The sequence below is a fragment of the Dermochelys coriacea genome, chromosome 7 (assembly GCF_009764565.3).
Source record: "Dermochelys coriacea isolate rDerCor1 chromosome 7, rDerCor1.pri.v4, whole genome shotgun sequence".
NCBI lineage: Eukaryota > Metazoa > Chordata > Testudines > Dermochelyidae > Dermochelys > Dermochelys coriacea.
The window spans coordinates 17010780-17033451 of NC_050074.1; the positions used below are offsets into that span (position 1 = coordinate 17010780).

Sequence of the window (22672 nt, forward strand, 5' to 3'; positions counted from 1 at the left end):
ACTCTGCTTGTTCCTTCTCACAGGGTTCCATCATCAATTGGTGTTGTATAGCAAACCTAATTCCCCTCAGGGTGTGGCGCTCTCCCAGCCTCATTAACCCTTTCCAGACTAGTGTGAGTTCCCATCCATATTGCTATAAACATTAATGTGATGTGTAGTACATATTAATGTGGTATACACTAGGAATAACATAGACTAGCTAACACTGACTTTCTGTGTAGTAAAGGGGTCATCAAGGTATTAACTAGATTACTCAGAATGTTACAGGTTGGAGCTATGCTCCACCCCTCCCTCATTTGCTGTTTAGTAATGTGCGTTTTCTCTCCTTCCCTAATCATTATGTAGCTGAATAAAATAGCAAATTCTCAGCCTGCAGTACTGTACGTAGAGTTTGTTTGTTGTGCACTGAGTAGTTCCTTTAAAAATCTGGCATGTAACTACTGTAAAATGGGGTAAATGCATCACTTTTTAAAATCCATGGTCTTGGAAAATGCTATGCAAGTACTAACTGTTGAATTATAGTTGGCTGTCTTGGCAGAAAGGCCAAAGGTTGAATAATTTGGAGGTTGAAAAGGACTAGTCCTTCCACTGGAAATGGTGCCTCCAGACCAGACTTTGAGGCACAGTGGCTGGGCAGCATGGAAAATTTTGCAGAGCTGATAACTGTGCTGAACCTGTCCTGTGGATAAAGAGAACATCAACAACCAGGGTGGTTAATAATCATCTGTCATTATGAAGTCATATAATTATTAGGGCTGTCAATTAATCGCAGTTAACTCACACAATTAACTCAAAAAACTTAATCGCCATTTTAATCACACTATTAAACAATAGAATACCAATTGAAATTTATTAAATATTTTGGATGTTTTTCTGCATTTTCACATATATTGTATACTGTGTTGTAATTGAAATCAAAGTGAATATCATTTCTTATTATAAATATTTGCACTGTAAAAACGTAAACAAGAGATTAGTATTTTTCAGTTCACCTCATAAAAGTATTGTAGTGAATTCTTTGCCGTGAAAGTGCAATTTAAAATGTAGATTATTTTTTTTGTTACATGACTGCATGACTGTTTTGAAATGAAACAAAATGTAAAACTTCAGTGCCTAAAAGTCCATTCAGTCTTACTGCTTGTTCAGCCAATTTTTAAGACAAACAATTGTGTTTACATTTACAGGAGATAATGCTGCCCGCTTCTTATTTACAATGTCACCAGAAAGTGAGAACAGGCACTGCAAGATATTCACATGTCAGATATGCATACATTTGTATGACCCTTCATGCTTCAGTCACCATTCCAGAGGACATGCTTCCATGCTGATGATGCTCGTTAAAAAAATGTGTTAATTAAATCTGTGACTGAACTCCTTGGGGGAGAATTGTATGTCTTCTGCTCCATTTTACCCACATTCTGCCACATATTTCATATTATAGCAGTCTCGGTTGATGACCCAGCACCTGTTGTTCATTTTAAGAACACTTTCACTGCAGATTTGATAAAACACAAAGAAGGTACCAATGTGAGATTTCTAAAGATAGTTACAGCACTGAAAATGAACATGCATTGGTCTGCACTGCTTTGGATTGTTATCGAACAGAACTCGTCATAAGCATGGATGCATGTCCTCTGGAATGGTGATTGAAGCATAAAGGGACTTATGAATCTTTAGCACATCTGGCACGTAAATATCTTGCGACACCAGCCAGAAAATTGCCATGAGAATGCCTGTTCTCGCTTTCAGGTGACATTGTGAACAAGAAGCAGGCAGCATTATCTCCTGCAAAGATAAACAAACTTGTTTGTCTGAGTGATTGGCTGAACAAGAAGTAGGACTGAGTGGACTTGCCGGCTCTAAAATTTTGCATTGTTTTATTTTTGAATGCCTTTTTTGTACATAATTCTACATTTGTAAGTTCATGATAAAGAGATTGCACTACAATACTGAATTGAAAAAAATACTATTTCTTTTGTGTTTTTAGAGTGCAAATACTTGTAATCAAAAATAAATATAAAGTGAGCATTGTACACTTTGTATTCTGTGTTGTAATTGAAATCCATATATTTGAAAATGTAGAAAACATTTTAAAATGGTATTCTATTTTTGTTTAACAGTGAAATTAATCACGTGGTTAATCACAATTTTTTTAAATCACCACATAGCCCTAATAATTATTAATTGTTGTGTTTGTGAAAGATGGATACTATGTTTCTATACAAGACAGAGAGGCATGTTATGGAGACATTACTCAATACTACGGCAACCCACCAACTGCATTGTGTCTTTATATTTTTTCCGCGACTCACCCAGGGTCCAATTCATGTGTGTGCGTGTGTTGGGAATTGAAAATCATACACCAGGTTTCTTCTCTTTCTCTGCTGCCACCTCCTCCTCACCGCATGGAGGGGGCCTAGACCCCTTTCACAGCACCCTCTGCCCCAGCACCATACCCCTAACCTGGCCAATTGGGGAGAATTGGAAAATGAACCTGCCCTGCACTAAGCCCACAGTAGTGGCTTCTGTCCTATGGAGCTAAGCCTGGATTGCTACTCTGGGCATTACTACCTAGTGCACAGGATCACAGCACCACCGAGAGGTAGCTGGTCCAAACCTAAGTGATGCGGTGACTCCATGCACAAAGTCGCAACATTGGAATGGTGAGCCAGCCCCAGCCCTGTGGCTCAGGAGCCACTGCTTGTAGGGTGAGTACAGGATGGATTCGTTCTCCAACCCTCCTTCTCACTGGGACCTCCTTTCAGCACCTGGGCACACATCCCATCTAAAACTTTCCTGTGACTGGTTGGGAAAAAACATCTTATAATGGAGACAACAAAACACACTGGGAGGCTCAAAGGAAGGGGAGTCACTTTAGTTCCTCCCCCTACCAGACTGTAAAGGTTTCCTGCATGTTTTGATGTCGGTGACAGGTTGGGAGTGGTGGTCCATTTAGAAGGGAGGGGAACAACGGAGAGAGTAAAGGCCTGGTGCAGAGGGCTTGGAGAGGACATGCCTTGATTCAGTGGAAGAAGGTGGCATGAAGGAGGGGCACTGTGGCTGGGTTATTGACTGGGTTGATGAGGAAGAACTTTGATGGTTCAGATAATAGAGAACCCAGATCAAAGCTAAAAAGCAGGGATAGTTCAGGCTTTACAAAACGGATGAGCTATTTCAACTGCAAAACCCAGTGTTCTTAACCCATCTGCACCATGTTGGACAACAGCTCTATCCAAGAACAGCGTTAATTATTGTGGTGTTCATAATTGCCAAGGTTTGTTCTGCTCCATGTGTGACATTGCATGCAAATTATTTAATATAAATAATCATTTGCTTATTTGCAAATAATTTGAACACAGTCACAGGCTCATGGTCAATATACCCTGCCCTGATCAATGTGTGTGTAGCAGGGAGAGAACTTGGAGCTGCAAAGTGGGCTGTGGATGCTGGGGTTTAGGGGATTGCTGGAGGACTGGGGCTTGTTTGAATGACTGAGGGGGAGCAAGCTCTAGCTTATGCTGGGGGGGGGGGAGGGAGGAAGGGAGCTGGAACTTTTGTTCTACTGCCCCTGTAGCCTATTCTTGTCATTGCCTCTTGGTGGCTGGTTTCATGCTGTGATACAGAAGGGGAGACATTGGGTTGTCTGTTTGTACCAATGTGGCCTCTAGTGGCCAAATCGTGCAATGACAGGCAAATGCTTGCTGGCTTTCCTCAAGTTCATCTCGATTTGTGATGTACCTGCTAAGAAGTGGGACTGCAGACTGAGCTGCCAAATGCATGGTTGTCACACATTCAGCGGTCAAGGTAGTTATAGTCTAACTTAGCATCTTCATTTTATTTACTCTGGAGACTTTTCTTCTCTCCTGGAAGGTCAAAGTCTTGAGACTAGTTGTGGGGTCTTTTATCTCACACAGAGACATATGCAACAAGGGTGAAAGATCACCCGGGAGCAGAAGGCTTGTGCGATGTCTTACACACCATTTAAGCCTTGTGGTGAGATCCCAGGCCGGGAGAGTGTCCACACTCTGTCAGTGACCCTAAATATACCAGTATGATGGGCAGTGTTTGGGAGGCAGGCTGAATAGGGCAGCTGTCATGCTTCCACTGACCCCACCACCTTGACCAGCAACATGCAGAGGGTGCAGACACTTTTGTAGGTGGTGGGCTGGAGTAGCAGCCATGAGGCTTGCATTGCAGTGCGTCCCTGGGGCAGGAAAGATTTTGCCTTTCTGGACAGATATGAAGTTCTGGGTCTCCTGATCAAGATTATCAGGCCATTTTATTTTATTTTATTTTTTTGAAAACCAGTGCTCTAGTGAACGAGAGGCCCTGACATATCCCAAACAAATCACCCTAAAATCTCTTCTTCATACCTGACCAAAAAGAAAAGGAGTTCTTGTAGCACCTTAGAGACTAACAAATTTATTTGAGCATAAACTTGCGTGAGCTCACTTCATCGGATACATACACTACATGCATCCGATGAAGTGAGCTGTCGCTCACGAAAGCTTATGCTCAAATAAATTTGTTAGTCTCTAAGGTGCCACAAGTACTCCTTTTCTTTTTGAGGATACAGACTAACATAGCTACTGCTCTGATACCTGACCAAGTGCCTCATAACTTTTATTCTTTCCCCCAAACAGGCAGTTGAGTTCTGTATTGACTTTTCAATAATTACTTTGAGGATAGTTTGTGGGTTTTATTTTTTTGAATAACTCTGACTCTGAGCTGCAGGGCATAGTTCTATGTCAAGAATATGAAGTACACTCTATCATTCTAGTTTCTTCATTCTGTAGTTCAGCTTTCTAATGATGGCACCCTGAATTGTGGTTTAAGCACCCTTGTGCAATTTCTCTGTCAGTCTTTGGGGCTGCTAAATGCAGTACTAAAGATTTGTATTTACTACAATGATTTTTGTCTTGTATTTCTTAGGGTGTTTCTGCTGTACAATATACAAGGAATAATGCTGAAATTAGTTCCAAAATATAGCTAAGATAGTGCATATACAGTATACAAACCTACACCACATGTTTGAAAATGATGTGATAAACTGCGGAACCATGACATAGGTGTACATATTTGACCTTTTTGCCTGCCCTCTGCAGGCTAATCTCTCTTTTTCCTTGGACTGCATGTAATATTCCAAGCATCTGAAAAAATTCTTAAATTAAGCTCCTAGAGAAGTCTCTTCTCCTTCCTCCTCCTAATATGGCATATTTCCTAGTTTTGTTTTGTTTTATTCTGTAGTGCTGCCCTTCACCGTGGTATCTTAGCATGTTCTATATAAAATTAGTAGTAATAATAAAGTCCCTAGTGGACTTCATGGAGTGTATTGCACTTTTCACTATGGGGTCATAACCCTACTTTCAGGGTAGGATTTATTTTTTGATTTTTAAAAAGTCCCTAGTTTGATGAGAATCCCATCAAATTAGCACAGCCCAAGGCTCAGGGTGGTGCGTTTAACTCTTGGGTCAGAGAGAGCTTCTTAAACACATAATAATGTCACTTTTTAAATGTTTAATAATTTGTGACCTAGTGGGATTCAAAATACATACAGCTGGAAGGGAGAGATTCCTAGCTCCCCAAAGGAATCCAGTACTCACCCCAACCCCACCCCACATTCCTAAAGTAGCTTCTCTGTCACATGTAGTGTATACTGATTATATGCTAGTGTGGCCGAAAGGTTTTATTAGACATGGTCTTGGGTGACGAGAGGATGTGGTGATTAGCTGAAGGGAGTGACCAGTGTGGGCATGTGTCTGGGGCTGACTTTTGTGCAAGTACTTTATGTGTACATTTGATTCGGGTGTTGGGCGAGTGGGGGACAAGAATAAATTGGAACAGGAACGAAGAGGGAAAGGTTTTGGGGCATGTATGTGAATTTTAGCCGAGCAATAACTAGTATAAGCGGCAAAGAGTCCTATGGCACCTTATAGACTAACAGACATATTGGAGCATAAGCTTTCATGCCTTCGTCATCTGCATGCATCTGACAAAGTGGGTATTCACCCATGAAAGCTTATGCTCCAATAGGTCTGTTAGCCTATAAGGTGCCACAGGACTTAGCCGCTTTTACAGATCCAGACTAACACAGCTACCCCTCTAATACTTCACAATAACTAGCATGTTACATTAGTGCATGCTCCTTTATACCTGTACATTTTCCCATGTAAATAAGATAGAGCTCATTTATTTTGTGTGTGTAACTGCATCTCAATGCCAGTGAGACTCAGATAATGTTATATTCTACAAGGCTCCTTAAAGCACTATAACAAAATCTGCAAGCTTTCACATTCAGCAAGCAACTGAGATGAATTAGAAATGCTACTCAAGTCTGTGTACTCTGTGTAGGCCTTCCTGGGGGATCTGAGTGTGATGAAAATTATTCTTTTGTGAATAGTTGCTCCTTTTAATGGAGTCTCCAGCCAGTTTTAATGAAGAAACACCATAGAAACACCACACTTCCTTATCTGTCTCCCCTTTGCCAGCAGCCCAGCCTGGGTGCTGGAGCTACTGTTATTCCTCGGAGCCCCGCTGCACTACAGATGTGTACATTTGCTCAGTGAATCTCTGTAACTTGTGTTCAGGATGTAAAAGAGAGACACACAACACTAAGTCCTAGACACCCCCCCCCCCCCAACCCACAGAATACTAGTTAAAGCAAAATGTCTCTTTTGAGGTTAGGGAGAAAGGGAGATCTAGTTGGGTTAGAAAGAGGAGAGGATTAAAGGCAGGGACTTATAAACGGGGCAAGAGATGGGAAAGGGTGAATTAAAATGGCTTGGATAACTTCAGAACTGTGCTTTTTTGGGATATAGAACTAAAGAAGTATCAAGCTTTGTAATTACTCTGACACAGTCCCTTTAGAATGATACATTCAAGGAACGTTTAGGGTTTTGAAAAGAAATCAAGCTGTTTCCTTTTAAAAGGTTGGAGGAAATTTCCCTGACCTTATTCTTTATTCAGAAGTTCTGATAAACACATCCCTGAAGCAATTTTTCATGGCTCTTAATTTAAAGTAACCTGTGAATCAAATTCATTCAAAATGAGGTTTATTGTTAGTAGTTTGAAAGCAGATAATATTGAAATGTTGCTTCAGCAAGTTATGGTATCAAAAATGTCTGTATAAAGAACACAAATAATTAAAAAAAAAAGTACGTCTATGGCTATCTGATTATCCAATTAAATTGTGATAAGGAAAGGGCCTTCTGGAGAATTTCAGAGAAGTGGACTATTATACCTAGGGATAATTAGTGTTGCACTGGAATCAAAATACTACACAATCACAGGTATACATGGATACTGAAGCAGCACTCTGATTACTATATACAGCCATTACCTTTAAATATTGGAGTTAGGTGTGTGACACCCTGAACAAGTATTAGTTCATGACTAGTTGAACTTAGACAAAGTATTCATAGAATCACAGAAGTGTAGGACTGGTTGGGACCTCAATAGGTCACCTAGCCCAATCCCCTGCACTCAAGGCAAGAGTATGGGGTATGAATCATATGGGGTATGAATCATATGAAAAAACTTGTAGCCCAAGGGAGGGTGGCTATGGTTGCCTGAAGCCAACTTTGCTCCTTCCCAGACCTGGGCTGTTTTACCTCTGCTGAAGGGTGCCTATCTGTATCCAGCTGTCTATGGGACAAAGCATTGCCAGGAATCTCCACAGCACAGCCCTGCCCCCGGAATACCCCTCCCCCCCATCCCATCAGAACCTGTGAAGGACTTCTAGGAGGGCAGCCTTATGGGGGTCTTCCACAGTGCCTACACCAGGAAACCCTCTCCTGACCAGATCAGTTGGGTTTACAGACCTTTTGTGATATTCTAGCCTGTTAACACTGGGTAAAAGGATCTGTATATAAGAGCTTCCAGCCTCCCTCTGATTGGTTTTAAGGAAATATTAAAAGAGAATGAAAAATAATATGTATATTACAAGACATCAAGGACTGAGCTTTAGGCATCTACTTCTGGGGGGCTGGTTAATATAGATAGATAGTGACAAAGTTCCTTCTCAGGCTTGGTGGATCCTGTGCTTATTGGCGGATTTTCTTGCCTCAGAGATTCACGGCAGCCTCAGTTTGGCCACTCTTGCTAGTGGCTCAAACCTGCCATCCACTCAGCTAACCGTATCACTGGCCAGCATGGGGGAACGGAGAACAATCCCTGCAGTCTGTGTCCCACCTAGTAGGTCGGGGACAGGGCAGATCCCTTTCCAATTTAGACCTTCCCTTCTGGTGCTTCTCACAAACCAGGTCAACTCCTCCTGTGTCCGATCAGGAGTTGAGGGGATGGGGGGAACCCGGGCCCACCCTCTACACCGGGTTCTAGCCCAGGGCCCTGTGGATAGCAGCTGTCCACAATGTTCCCTATATCAGCTGCGTGACTGCTACAACTCCCTGGGCTACTTCTCCATTGCCTTCCTCCCAGCATCTTCTTTAGCCTCACTGCAGGATCTTCCTCCTGAAGCCTGATCACACTTGAACTCTTCACTCCTCCAGCAGCACACCTTCTCACTCCCCTACTAACTGATAGGAGGTCCTTTTTAAACCAGGTGTCCTGATTAGCCTGCCTGCCATAATTGAATCTAGAAAGTTCTTAATTGGCTCCAGGTGTCTTGATTAGCTTGCCTGTCTTAATTGGTTCTGGCAGGTTCTTGATTGCTCTAGGGCAGCCCCTGCTCTGGTCACTCAGGCAACAGAAAACTGTTCATCCAGTGGCCAATATATTTGCCTTCTACCAGACTCTTGTATCCCCCTGGTCTGGTTCTGTAACAATATATATTATTTCAGGTTGGAAAAAAAATATAAGGTGGGATTTTTAAAAGTGCTCAGCATTGGCCTAACTCTGTTCTCATTAAGGTAAAACTCCAGTTAACTTCAGCAGCAGGTAAACAAACCGGTCCGACCCACCAGGGGCTTTCCCTGAACAAGCAGCGGACTGGCTTTGAGAACCACTGATCTAGTCCAGCCCCTCCTGAGGCTGGAATGAGTACACCTAGACCATCCCTGACAAATATTTGTTTCACATGTTCTTAAAAACGTTCTGTGATAGGGATTCCACAACCTCCTTAGGTAACCTGTTCTAGGCTTTAAAATCCTTATTGTCAGAGAGTTTTCTAAAGCTCCTTGCCACAAACTGAATGTTAAAAGTCAACTTGTTTGACTAATTTTTCAGAATGAAACAAATATATATAATGGAAGGAAAAACTGAGGCAGTTATAAAATACGTATTTGGGGGCAGGGTGGAGAGGAGGGGGAAAGAAACAAACCAAAAAGCCCATGTTCTATGCCACTGGGAGACAATGGTTTTGGGGAGTTCTTGACAGTAATAGAGGAAAGTGGTTTCTCCCAATGAGCCATCCTGCTCAAAGTAAAAGCAGGAACTAGGAAACGGATGTCATGGCATCCCATTTACTACAAAAGTAGTCTTTTTCAATTTGTCATTTTGGCTCTGTCAACTCATTGTGCTCTTCATACTTATACCCAGCCTTCTGGTCATTTCTGTTTCGTTTGGCTTACTTACCCCTTTTATCCCATGTTGAGTAGTAATTGCCTGCGCTCTAAGCAGTATCTTAAGATTGAAGCCCCTGGGTTTCCAGCTTCACTTTATCAATTAAAACTCCTCTGACAGAATGTAAGAGCACAGTGGCCATTGTAAGGATCAAAGTGAAACAAAAGAAGCTTCTCTTTGCACAGGAATTATCTGGTGCTAATGTTTCTTCCTCATTAACCACTTGTGTTCAGAAAAGTTTTCATTTAAAAGTAGAATTTGGGAGCAGAATGTGTGTTTCATGCCTGTAAATGTGGGGTCCTTTTGTTGCTATTACTTTTTTCCTGGACCTCCTAAAAGGCCTGGTGCAGTGGATATTTGTAATTTTTAACTACAATCATTATTATTTCTGTCAGATAACACTGGAGTAGACATATTGAAGTAAGATACTGAAGGGAACAGCCATCCTGTAGCTGGACTGGACACAGGCAGCCTTGACCTATGGCCTGGCCAGTTCTCCTAAGCTAAGCAGTGACAGGCCTGGTCAGTCCCCAGATAGGAGACTTTTAAATCCAACAGATATTTTGAGCTATTCCAGGTTGCACAGCAGACTGTTGGCACATGGGGAGGGTTACTATAACCTAGGGCAGCCTACAAGGTTACGTAATTTGTACTGAGGGCTGCATCAGCCTGCAGCTAGCCCAGAATCTGGGTAAGTGCTTAAAGACACCTTTACTACTGCTGAGTTGGACCTTCTCTGTGCTATGACATGCAGTACAGAATCTTTCCTCTCTATTCTCACCAATGGAATTTCCACACCTTCATGCTCCTGCATTATTCCTCCATGTTTGTTTTTTGCCAGAGTTAGATTGTCAATCTTTTTGGGCAGGTACAATATATTATTATTAATAATTATATATAATACAATTATATATTTAGTAAAGACTTTCCCTGCCATGAAAAGCTCACAATACCATCTAATGATTAAACTTTTCCATTGGCTTCATTGGTACATAATCTTAAACTCCCTTTTCAGTATGGCTCAACTATGTCTTTCCATGGGAGAGAAGCAAGTGGACACTTTAATTGAGGATGACTTTTATGAAAAGATTACAGAAAAGATTTTCAAATGTTAGGCACCCAAATACCACTGAAATTCAATGGGCATTGATGAGCTGCTGACTCCTTTAGGCTGCTTTAAAAATCCCAGCCTAAAATGACAAAAAAAAAAAAAAAGAGAAAGGAAAAGACTACAGGAAACGATGAGGTGCAGCTCTCCCGACAATCTGTCTTGAACTCTGAGAACAAAATGGCTGTAGTCTAGATTTATATGTGCTTCAGTTCTCAGGGAGTTTTAGGGTCAAGCCAAAATTTAATCTTTAATTCAAAATTATCTTGCCCCCAGTGGTTAAATTGGAACTTCACTGTCAGTATCATGTACTTCATAGAAGATTAGGGTTGGAAGAGACCTCAGGAGGTCATCTAGCCCTACTCAAAGCAGGCCCAACCCCAACTAAATCATCCCAGCCAGGGCTTTGTCAAGTCCGTCCTTAAAAAACTCCAAGGGATGGAGATTCCTCCACCTCCCTAGGAAACCCATTCCAGTGCTTCACCACCCTCCTCGTGAAATAGTGTTTCCTAATATTTAACCTAGACCTCTCACACTGCAACTTGAGATCATTGCTCCATCTTCTGTCATCTGCCACCACTGAGAACAGCCTAGCTCTATCTTCTTTGGAACCGCCCTTCAGGTAGTTGAAGGCTGCTATCAAATCCCCCCTCACTTTTCTCTTTTGCAGACTAAATAAGCCCAGTTCCCTCAGCCTCTCCTCATAAGTCATGTGCCCCAACCTCCTAATAATTTTTGTTGCTCTCTGCTGGACACTCTCCAATTTGTCTACATCCTTTCGGTAGTGGAGCGCCCCAAACTGGATGCAATACTCCAGATCTGGCCACACCAGTGCTGAATAGAAGGGAATAATCACTCCATCTCCATCTGCTGGTAGTGCTCCTACTCACCCAATATGCACCCAATATGCCATCAGCCTTCTTGGCAACAAGGGCACACTTGACTCATATCCAACTTCTCATCCATTATAATGCCCAGGTCCTTTTCTGCAGAACTGCTGCCTAGCCAGTTGGTCCCTATTCTGTTGCAGTGCATGCGATCCTTCCATCCGAAGTGCAGGACTCTGCACTTGTCCATGTTGAACCTCATCAGATTTCTTTTGGCCCAATCCTCCAATTTGTCTAGGTCACTCTGGACCCTATCCCTACCCTCCAGTGCATCTATCTCTCCCCCCAGCTTAGTGTCATCCACAAACTTGCTGATGGTGCAATCCATCCCATCATCCAGATCATTAATGAAGATCAACCCCCTCTTCTTGATACCAGCTGCCAACTAGACATTGAGCTGTTGATAGCTACCCGTTGAGCCAGATGATCTAGCCAGCTTTCTATCGACCTTATAATCCATTCATCCAATCCATACTACTTTAACTTGCTGGCAAGAATACTGTGGGAGACCATATCAAAAGTTTTGCTAAAGTCAAGATATGTCACATCCACCGCTTTCCCCATATCCACAGAGTCAGTTTTCTCATCATAGAAGGCAATCAGGTTGGTCAGGAATGACTTGCCCTTGGTGAATCCATTTTGATTGTTCCTGATCACCTTCCAATTGCTTCAAAATGAATTCCTTGAGGACCTGTTTCATGATTTTTTCCGGGGCAGAGGTGAGGCTGCCTGGTCTGTAGTTGCCCAGATTCTCCTTTTTCCCTTTTTAAAAGATGAGCACTATATTTGCCTTTTTCAAATAGTCTGGGACCTCCCCCAATCGCCAGGAGTTTTCAAAGATAATGGCCTCTGGCTCTGCAATCCATCAGCCAACTCCCTCGGATGCATTAGGTCCTGACCCATGGACTTGTGCATGTCCAGCTTTTCTAAATAGCCCTTAACCTGTCCTTTCGCCACTGACGGCTGCTCACCTCCTCCCCGTACTGTGCTCCCCCATGCAGCAGTCTGGGAGGTGACCTTGTCTGTGAGGACAGAGGCAAAAAAAGCATTGAGCACGTCAGCTTTTTCCACATCATCATCTGGCACTAGGTTGCCTCCCCCATTCAATAAGGGTCCTACACTTTTCCTGACCATCTTCTTGTTGCTAACATACCTGTAGAAACCCTTCTTTTTACCCTTCACATTCCTTGCTAGCTGAAACTCCAATTGTGCTTTGGCCTTCCTGATTATACCCCACATGCTTAAGCAATATTTTTATACTCCTCCCTAGTCATCTGTCCAAGTTTCCTCCTCTTGTAAGCTTCCTTTTTGTGTTTAAGCTCACCGAAGATTTCTCTGTTAAGCCAAGCTGGTCGCCTGCCATATTTGCTATTTTTTCTGCGCATCAGGATGGTTTGTTTCTGCACCCTCAATAAGGCTTCTTTAAAATACAGCCAGTTCTCCTGGACTCCTTTTCAGCTCATATTAGCCACCTGGAGATCCTGCCTATCAGTTCCCTGAGGGAGTCAGTCTGCTTTTTCTGAAGTCCAGGATCCGTATTCTGCTGCTCTCCTTTGTTCCTTTTGTCAGGATCCTGAACTCAATCATCTCATGGTCACTACTGCCCAGGTTGTCACCCAATTCTACTTCCCCTACCAATTCTTCCCTGTTTGTGAGCAGCAGTTCAAGAGGAGTGCAGTCCCTAGTTGGTTCCTCCTGCACTTGCACCAGGAAGTTGTCCCCAACCCTCTCCAAAAACTTCCTGGATTGTCTGTGCACTGCTGTATTGCTCTCCCAGCAGATGTCAGGGTGATTGAAGTCCCCCATAAGAACCAGGGCCTGTGATCTGGAAACCTGTTAGTTGTCCAAAGAAAACCTCATCTACCTCATCCTCCTGGTCTGGTGGTCTATAGCAGACACCCACTTGCTCTTTCCTTTTCCAAATGCCTAGGTTTTACATTTATTTTTTTTACAATAGAAGAACTTGACTTAACTTATGACAGCACTGTCTGCCTGAGGAAGGAGGTCCTGGAGATGGCCACCCTAGCGCTTAACCCTATGTGGTCTGTAATGCCCCATGTTGTATTGTTTTTGAATATATGAAAAGGATGTTCAGAGTCTTGGATGCATGGTTTGGAGTTTTTAAAAAAAATCTAAATAAATAAATACCTATGGGAGTCAAACTTCTCCCCCCCCAAATTATTTCCACTTCATATTTGAATTTTGTTCATTCATTTATTCTTTGGACCATACATTAGAGCTGGAGCATGGATAGAACCTTCTGCATGAAATATTTGGCTGGCCCTTTGCTAAGTACATTAGCACTAAGAGCTTGTTCTTTCTGGCATACTTTAGGGAAAAAAGGAAGGGGAACATTTGCAATGGTTACAAAGTTCAAACATGGTTTCAAATGGGCTAAGCCAGATTTTTTGCCAGTCTGAAGCAAGTTCTTTCAGGTGCACAAATGTCAATAAGTGACTTAGGAAAACTACAAGCAATAAAGCCAGATAGAGGTTCTGCAAAATGAAGAGGCAGTGTAACAGAGTTATTCCTAAAATGCTCTTTCATTTATCTCTGAGGCTTCCCAGGATTAAACTTGAATCACATAGATGTCAATTTCTTAAATAACTGCACATAGAAGACTAGCTGCAATTTGAATACACTTTGTTGAATTTTAAAAGACCTTTAAAATCCTTTTCACAGCAACGGTTGTTCCTTTGCATTCACATGACTGGTATTGGCTCTGCTATTGTGTTCATGTGTTAAAATTCATGTGTTGCCCAGATTTGATATGGCCTTACATGTTGCATTCACCGCTCGAAGAGGTGAAACTATGCCATTGTATAGTTGGGCTGATGTTAATGTCTTTGCCTTGCTCCAGTGAAGAATGGCAAAATAAATAGCACACTGACACCTACTGCAGGATGACACAGATTGTGTGCTGTGAAGTAAAGAATGTTGCATCGGACCATTTGAAAACAGACCAGATTAAGAAACTTTAGGGAAAAAACATATTATGGGATTGGTGTTCATTCACTCTGCATTTTGTGCACAAAAACAGAGGTGATGTCTTAAAAATGACTCAACTCAACCCAGTGATGACCTGCAAAGGAGCCATAATCCGGACAGATACCTTGATCAGTCCCATAATCTGTTCATGCTCAGGCCTCCAAGCAGTAGTGAACTGTTGAAATGTCCCCAACTTTTCCCATGTGGTTGAGCTTGTTACCAAGTCTCCCAAGAACTAATGCTACCTGTATCAGAATTCCCCAGAGTGGCTAATTGGAGCCTTCCACATTTTCTACCAGTCAAGACAGAAAAGGCAAGCTTTGTTTTGTTTGCTAAAAAAAGATTTGGAGATCTTGTTAGAGAGTTTCAGTCTAAATGTTGTTGTGGGTTTGCTATCGCTACTTCCAGGGTCTTGCAGTTTTGGGAAAGGTTATGACTGGAACAATTTAAAACAATTGGGTCCGTTTGCCAGAAAGGCTCATACCACTGGGAAAGCAAGTTACTGTAAAACCAAGCAATTTTCAAGTTATTGTTTCGAGGAAACAGTTTGTCTTCTGCTCTCTCCTTTTTGAGGATCAGTGTACTATCTTAATTCCTTATAAGATGAACAAAGGCATATTTGGAGAATGTTTCTGTCAGGTCTATTCCTGGTAGTCTATTCATAGACTTTTTGTACCACAAAACTATTTGGTTGTGCTAAAGAAGGGGTTAAAAATGCCAGAAAGAAGACTCTGTTAGAATTCTATGAATAGCAAAGTACAGAAAAGAGTTTCAAGAAGCGGTTGCCATCATCCTGCAAACACATGAACAGGTCTCCAAAGGATCAGAGTTATGTAAGTGGTGGTTGGCTGTTGGAACAACGATTTGGGAAACTTCAGGAATATACGATGTATGTCAAATTGCTGTCCTCAACTTGCCTTTTAATGCACCTGTTTTCATTAATGCAACAGCTTATTCCACTAAAGCATATGGCTATTCTGTATATGTGAATCAGATTTTGTATATGTGAATCAGATTTGCTACCCAAAAAGTATGTGCAAAATGGCCATGTACCAATATTTGAGGACACAATTAAAAACCCATCTTGAACTGTGGTCTTCTTAACCGTCTATTTGACTATACCAGGAAAATCACAGAGTTCTTAAAGATCATTTATATTACTAGCCACAAATCTTCCCAACATCTCCTATGGGGAGAAAAAAGAAAAAAAATACTTTTATTAGTCAAGGAGCTATTCTCCAAGCTCATGCACTTGCAGAACTCCTGTTGACACTGATGGGAGATACTAGGTACACATCAAAGGGAGAATGAATTATGCCCTTCAGTGTTTCCATAACATTTCCACTTCTACTCCCTCCCCTTTTGTATTTGGATGATGTCATTAGTTGTAAAAAGAATCAAAATCTTAATGATGCAGCTGCTTGTTCAAACATATAAAAGGACCGTGTTTATGCTTCCAGAATACTATATCTCCCCTTCTCCAAGCATAATGGAAACTTGACTATCTGGCATCTGCCTTCTGGGATGAAAATACTGTACTGAGGATAGCAAGATGGGGCGAACATGCCGTCTGCTTGCAGCATTACTTGAAAGCCAGAAAGCTTCTCAAATGTACTGCAATCCAAATCTTTTCAGATGCCTTCCATTTGCCATTTATCGCTACAAAGGACTTCTGCATTAGGTTGCAAAATGTCAATTATTTCCCTCTTATGTCACTAGACAAAAACAGCAACAAAAGTCTCTCTCAGTGAGCAATGGATCTAGAACATTATTCTTAGTGGAAACCAATCTGTGAGATGACTCCAAGGTTCTTTGGTACTGCTGTTTATAGATTGTCAACTGCGATGGGTGTGCCATGAAGTTACTTATCAGCGGAATGATCTAGGATCAGTATAACTTAAAGAACTCTGAGATTAACTGTAATTGCTATAGCAGTTTGTAGCTCCTCAGAGCATTTGTCAGTTCTTCTTCTTCTTCTTCTTCTTCTTCAGTGAAGGGTAATATAATACTTCAGTGATCCTGTGACAAAATCCTTAATTTGCAACTTTTACAATTTTACCGCTTAATTCCCTCTGAGGGCTTTACCTCAGGAATACTGTGAATTAATTTGACAGTTTAAATAACTGTGCATTTCCTCTCGTCTTAGGAGTGCAAGTTGAGTACAAGAAAGTGAAATTAATGCTATATATGCCACTTGGACAAGTTGTAACAGTAAGGCATATTTTTTGTCCATTCCCCATCCAATTCATTAGGAATATATTATTGTTACGGAATTAAAAATGGCATATGACTATCTGTAATGAGCTCTTCAATATAGATTTAAACTCTTCTGAATGAGTTTATAAGCTCGAATAGAAACACTAGCTAATTCCATTTGTCTAGCATTTGTGTGTCTCCTGGCCATTACTTTAAAATAGATTTTGCTCTCTTGCAGTGTGCTGGTCTGTTTGGACTGGGGGGAGACAAAGAAGGGCCAAAAAAGCAAATAATATTGTTGCCCCTTTGCAACAATCGTAACAGATTTGTTTGGGGAATTTTTTTGTTTGTTTGTTGGTGGGTTATTTTCTCATTGGAAGATACTTTGGTGATATAAATTTAGGGTATTTCCCCCTAAATTTATATTCACAAAATGCACGTAAGTCCTGTTACCCTTGAACAGAGGTAGCAAAAATGATAGCAAAACTTCACACTGGCCATTTGGTTTTCAAAAGTGTCAGCCAAGATACTTCTGTGTGTAGCCCTGTAGCAGCATCCTCAGACATTATCCTGCTTTAAGAACTCTAGGTCTTTCTGGCCCCTGTATTGTCACCTAGGAATTCCTTTAGTCCCAAATCACAGAGTCCTTTGTTCTCCGTACTGACCATAGGCCTGGCCTTTGGTTCTAGTTCAAATGGGCCCAGACCTAGTTCTCCTTCTACCTAGCTCCTCTGCACAAAGACATTCCTCAGACAAATTCAGCGGTAACCAGTGTCTGTTGCAGCTGGATTTTGCTTCTCTTCCATGCAAACAGCAGAAAGTGTGTGACCCACAGAATACATAATAGCTATCTGAGGTGTGGCTGCAACATCTGAAGTCCTTGGTATTTAAGCTTTTCTATCAAGTACTATTATATCAAATATAACTCATTTATTCAATATCAAGTAGTAATTTCATTACCAGCTTTGTCATAACAGTATATCAGCTGGTCTAACTGAAGGATCATATTTCTGTGGATTCAAACAATCTTTAATGAAGCTGGAGCCTTCAATACAGAAATGCCTTTGTCGTTGATTACAGCTCTCAACCCCATCTCCCCGCACCTCCCTCTGGGTCTTTATCTCCACTCTCTCCTCCCATCAACCTGCAGAGCAGGGAAACATTACAATATCTGCATCTTGTTGTGCACACCTGAGGACAGCCTGTTGTAAAGCAATCTTCCTTCCCAGCCTAAAGAGATCTTAAAGTTTTTTGACGATACTGACTTTAAAATATGCTCATTGTCCATATCCATCATTTTCTGTGCACGTCTCTGATTTCCCCTCTGATGGTAGCTTGAAATTTGCTGATTTTTCTCTGTATCTAAGTTATGGAGAGTTGTATCGGATTACAGAGCACCTCAGCACTAACTTCAGATATGTCTAAATAATGGTTCCATCGAGGACACTAAGGCTCCTTAGTCTTGACACTCTAAAATATGCCTACTTCTGTTCACTGCTATGTCAGAGTAGGAGCCTCTTGAAAGAACATTGTAGCTGGAGTGTGTATATTTTTCAAGTGACAGGTCTGGCACTTTGCAGCAGTCTGCTTTCACCTCCCCCGCCCCAATGAATTCTCCCAAGTTCCGAAATCTTGCTTACAGGAGAAATGGGAGGCTCTCAAGGGAGATACAAAGTGGAAACCATGCCTTGATGGAGTGCCAGAGAGGCCTTAAAGTAACAATGCCTTAAAGTCACAGCTAATAAGCTCTCCTTAGGCAGAGATTTTTCATTCTGAGACATGGGGGTGGGAGGGGGGAGAGATTGAGAGAGAGAGAGCTTGGTCATCAGACTAAAGTCACTTAGTGGCAAGTAGATATTAATTGCTTTCTCTGTCCACTTCAATGCAGGGCCCATCTACTGGTATCTTTGTCTGTATTAAATCCACACATTTATTCACAGATGTGCTTGGCTACATGAGGGTTTTTCTTTGAATATTTAGTCTCTCTGTAGTGGCCCCTTACCCACAAAAAAAATTCCACATTGAGGGAGTTATTCTTTTGCAGTGAGAAATATAATTCGAGATTTTGCCCATGGTGTGTCTTCTCTTCCACTGCTCCTTTGCTCTGGAACAGAGTTTCAATCTTCCTCATCAATTCTCTCTTTATTTTAAACTGTATCTGAAAACATCTCTTTTCTCTTTTGCTTCAAGTACTTAATTACTCATCCACACTGCTGTTTCCTATTATGCATATCTGAGAATTTATTAATTAACACTATGAAGTATTTTGAGGGAGAGAGTTTGTATCTAAGATGATAGATATTACAATTAGCTAACAAAAGAAGAAAGACATTCGTATGAATCCATCCCCCCCTTGATGTGAAGAACTCCACAGAAGATATAAAATAGTAAATGAAACTATTTTTCTAAAACAAGATTAATAAATTAAACCTAATTAAATGAATTATGTTTGTTGAATAGCTTTTGCCTCCGAGCTTTCTGTTTTGCTACCATTATACTGGCTGCAATTATTGTTCTTTAATTCTGGTTACTAACTGTGGGTTAAATCCTGCAATTGTTTACTCTCCCATGAATTTTTATTAAGATAGGGTAACCCCATTCACTTTAAAGGAGGACACCTGCATGAACAAGCATGTGTGAGATTGATCTCTGTGTATTCACAATATTTGGACTTCTGTATTATTCCTGTTTTGATTTAACTTGTCAGAGCAGTTTCTTTTGATTTTCTTTCTATTTATGCAGTTAAAAAAATTAAAGCTGTTGTGCCAAATAAAGTTGTTCAGTATTTTGTGTGTTTTGTCTAGGCAATTATCATCCTCCATTGCCTTCCAGTTTGCTTTATTTCAGTCTTTTTTTTTATCTTGTACATTTCCATCATCTCTTTACTATTTGGTTACTTCGTTTTTTTCTCTTTTGCATGGTTTATTTTTTGTCCATTTGTGATTCTATTCATCCATGCGTATTGTATGTATCCTGTCACATAGCATACACTTCCAAAGAGAAAAAAGAACAACAAAAAAAAAACCAAGAAAGGATTATAAGGCTTAACATGAGCTTAACTACTTCCTCAGGATGGTGATCGAATACTGATTTTTTTTTCTTCTCCAACTTCTGTGTATTTTCCACACTCTTCTCCTTGCTCTTCATTTACAGATTTTTTTCTTCTTCTTTTTCTCTAAACAGGTGGGCTCTGCATTGCCCAGTCACTGAAAATTCCCCAGGATCGCAAAGAGAAGACCATTGACTTCGATAAAATTATCAAGCAGCTCCTAGACACTCCCAATGCCAGGGCCATTGTTATTTTTGCCAACGATGAGGATATAAAGTAAGTGTGACTGAGAAAATTAATACATTTGTGCTTGCTGGCTTTATGGAGTAGACAAAGTAAATAAGAATGTACAGAGAAATGTAAAGGAGTGATTTATTTTTAGGAAACTGTGGATCACTTTATAGAGAGATAGCAGAAGAATACTTAGTATATTGTTGAAAGTCTCTAGGTAAGGTTAAAAGGGGTAAAAAAAATAACAAGGGTGATGTCATGGTAGGGGTCTACTACAGACCACCAAACTAGGAAGAAGAGGTGAATGAGGATTTTTTTAAACAACTAACAAAATCACAGGACTGGTGGTGATGGGGGACTTCAACTTCCCAGATATCTGTTGGGAAAATAACACAGCAGGGTACAGATTATCCAACACGTTCTTGGAATGTACTGGAGAATTTTTTTTTATTTCAGAAGGTGGAGAAAGCTACTGCGGGGAGGCTGTTCTAGATTTGATATTGACAAATAGGGAGGAACTGGTTGAGAATTTGAAAGTGGAAGGCAAATTGGGCAAAAATGATAATGAAATGGTAGAGTTTATGATTCTAAGGAATGGTTGGAGGGAGAACAGCAAAATAAAGACAATGGATTTCAAGAAGGCAGACTTTAGCAAACTCAGGGAGTTGGTTGGTAAAATCCCATGGGAAGCAAGTCTAAGGGGAAAAACAATTGAAGACAGTTGGCAGTTTTTCAAAGAGACATTATTAAGGGCACAAGACAAAATTATCCCAGTGCATAGGAAAGATAGGAAGTATGTCAAGAGACCACCTGCTTTAACCAGGAGATCTTCAATGATCTAAAACTCAAAAAAGAGTCCTACAAAAAGTGGAAACTCGGTCAAATTACAAAGGATGAATATAAACAAATAACACAAGTACATAGGGACAAAATTATAAAAGCCAAGGCACAAAATGAGATCAAACTAACTGGGACATAAAAGGAAACCAGAAAACATTCTACAAATACATTAGAAGCAAGAGGAAGACCAAGGACAGAGTAGGCCTGTTACTCAATGACGGGGGCAAGACAATAACAGAAAATGTGGAAATAACAGAGGTGCTTAACGACTTCTTTCTTTTGGTTTTCACGGAGAAGGTTGGTGGCAAGTGGGTGTCTAACATAGTGAATGCCAGTGAAAATGAGGTAGGATCAGAGACTAAAATAGGGAAAGAACAAGTCAAAAATTACTTAGACAAGAGAGATATCTTCAAATCACCAGGGCCTGATGGAAATGCATTCTAGAATACTCAAGGAACTGACTGAGGAGATATCTGAGCCATTAGCAATTATCTTTGAAAAGTCATGGAAGACTAGAGACATTCCAGAAGACTAGAAAAGGGCAAATATAGTGCCCATCTCTAAAAAGTGAAATAAGGACAATCCGGGGAATTACAGACCAGTCAGATTAACTTCTGTACCCGGAACGATAATGGAGCAAATAATTAAGCAATCACTTGCAAACACTTGAAGATAATAAGGTGATAAATAACAGTCATCATGAATTTGTCAAGAACAAATCATGTCAAACCAACCTAATAGCTTTCTTTGACAGGGTAACAACCCTTGTAGATAGCAGGGAAGTGGTAGATGTGGTATATCTTGACTTTAGTAAGGCTTTTGATACTGTCTCGCATGACCTTCTCATAAACAAACTAAGGAAATACAACTTGGATGGAGCAACTATAAGGTGGATGCATAAATGGTTGGAAAATCATTCCCAGAGAGTAGTTATCAGTGGTTCACCATCATGCTGGAAGGGCATAACCAGAGGGCTCCCACAGGGATCGGTTCTGGGTCTGGTTCTGCTCAATATTTTCATCAATGATTTACATAATGGCATAGATAGTACGCTTATAAAGTTTGTGGATGATACCAAGTTGAGAGGGGTTGCAAGTTCTTTAGTGGATACTATTAAAATTCAAAGTGATCTGGACAAACCGGAGAAATGGACTGAAGTACATAGGATGAAATTCAATAAGGACAAATGCAAAGTACTCCACTTAGGAAGGAATAATCAGTTGCACACACACAAAATAGGAAATGCCACTGATTCTTACAATAGTATCTGGAATGTCTTGACCTGGAGGCAAGAGCCATCCATACTTTGCAAAGCACTGATTCCTTCACCAGGGCTTAGAAGCAAATGCTATACCAGAACTATGCTGAGTTGCCACCATTTTGCTCTACCCCTTCACAACTCTTTTGATTCCACTGGCCTGTATGAGACTGTGGTACAAAACTTTGGCAATGCAGCTGTGTCACATTAATATAAGAGCCTCATCTCAGGCAGTTGCTTCCCCACTAGCTTGGAGCATAGGGAGCACCACTGAATCTGGAGCTTCTGCCGCTGCCAGAGCTGGAGGCTCCATCGCTGCCGGAGTCCTTTCCCTACTGGGCAGCAGCTAGAGGAAAAGGTCCAAGGAGCTGTTGCGGCTGCAGCAGGAGTACAGCCCAGTGCAGGACCCCAGACACTAGTGAGGTACCCTAGTACTCACCTGTGAGAGACTACTGACTGGGATCCTACAATGTTTCATTGCAGGACACCAGAGTGCAGTGTAGAAAGACCAGAGCTCCGGAAAGACCCTGGTGAGACACCCCAGTGCAGGACTCCAGACTGGGACCCTAGAACACTCCATTGCAGGACCCCAGGAT

General features: G+C 41.2%; 1 protein-coding gene across 6 annotated transcripts in view; it reads left to right on the forward strand.

The window, feature by feature from the left end:
* The window catches only part of GRM7 (glutamate metabotropic receptor 7), a 587975-nt gene that overhangs the window by 301115 nt on the left and 264188 nt on the right, over positions 1-22672 (forward strand). For all 6 annotated transcript variants that reach the window (XM_043518831.1, XM_038410758.2, XM_038410752.2 and 3 more), the window contains exon 3: positions 19882-20023. In XM_043518831.1, coding sequence (XP_043374766.1) covers positions 19882-20023 — 142 coding nt within the window. The remainder of the gene's footprint in view (positions 1-19881; positions 20024-22672) is intronic.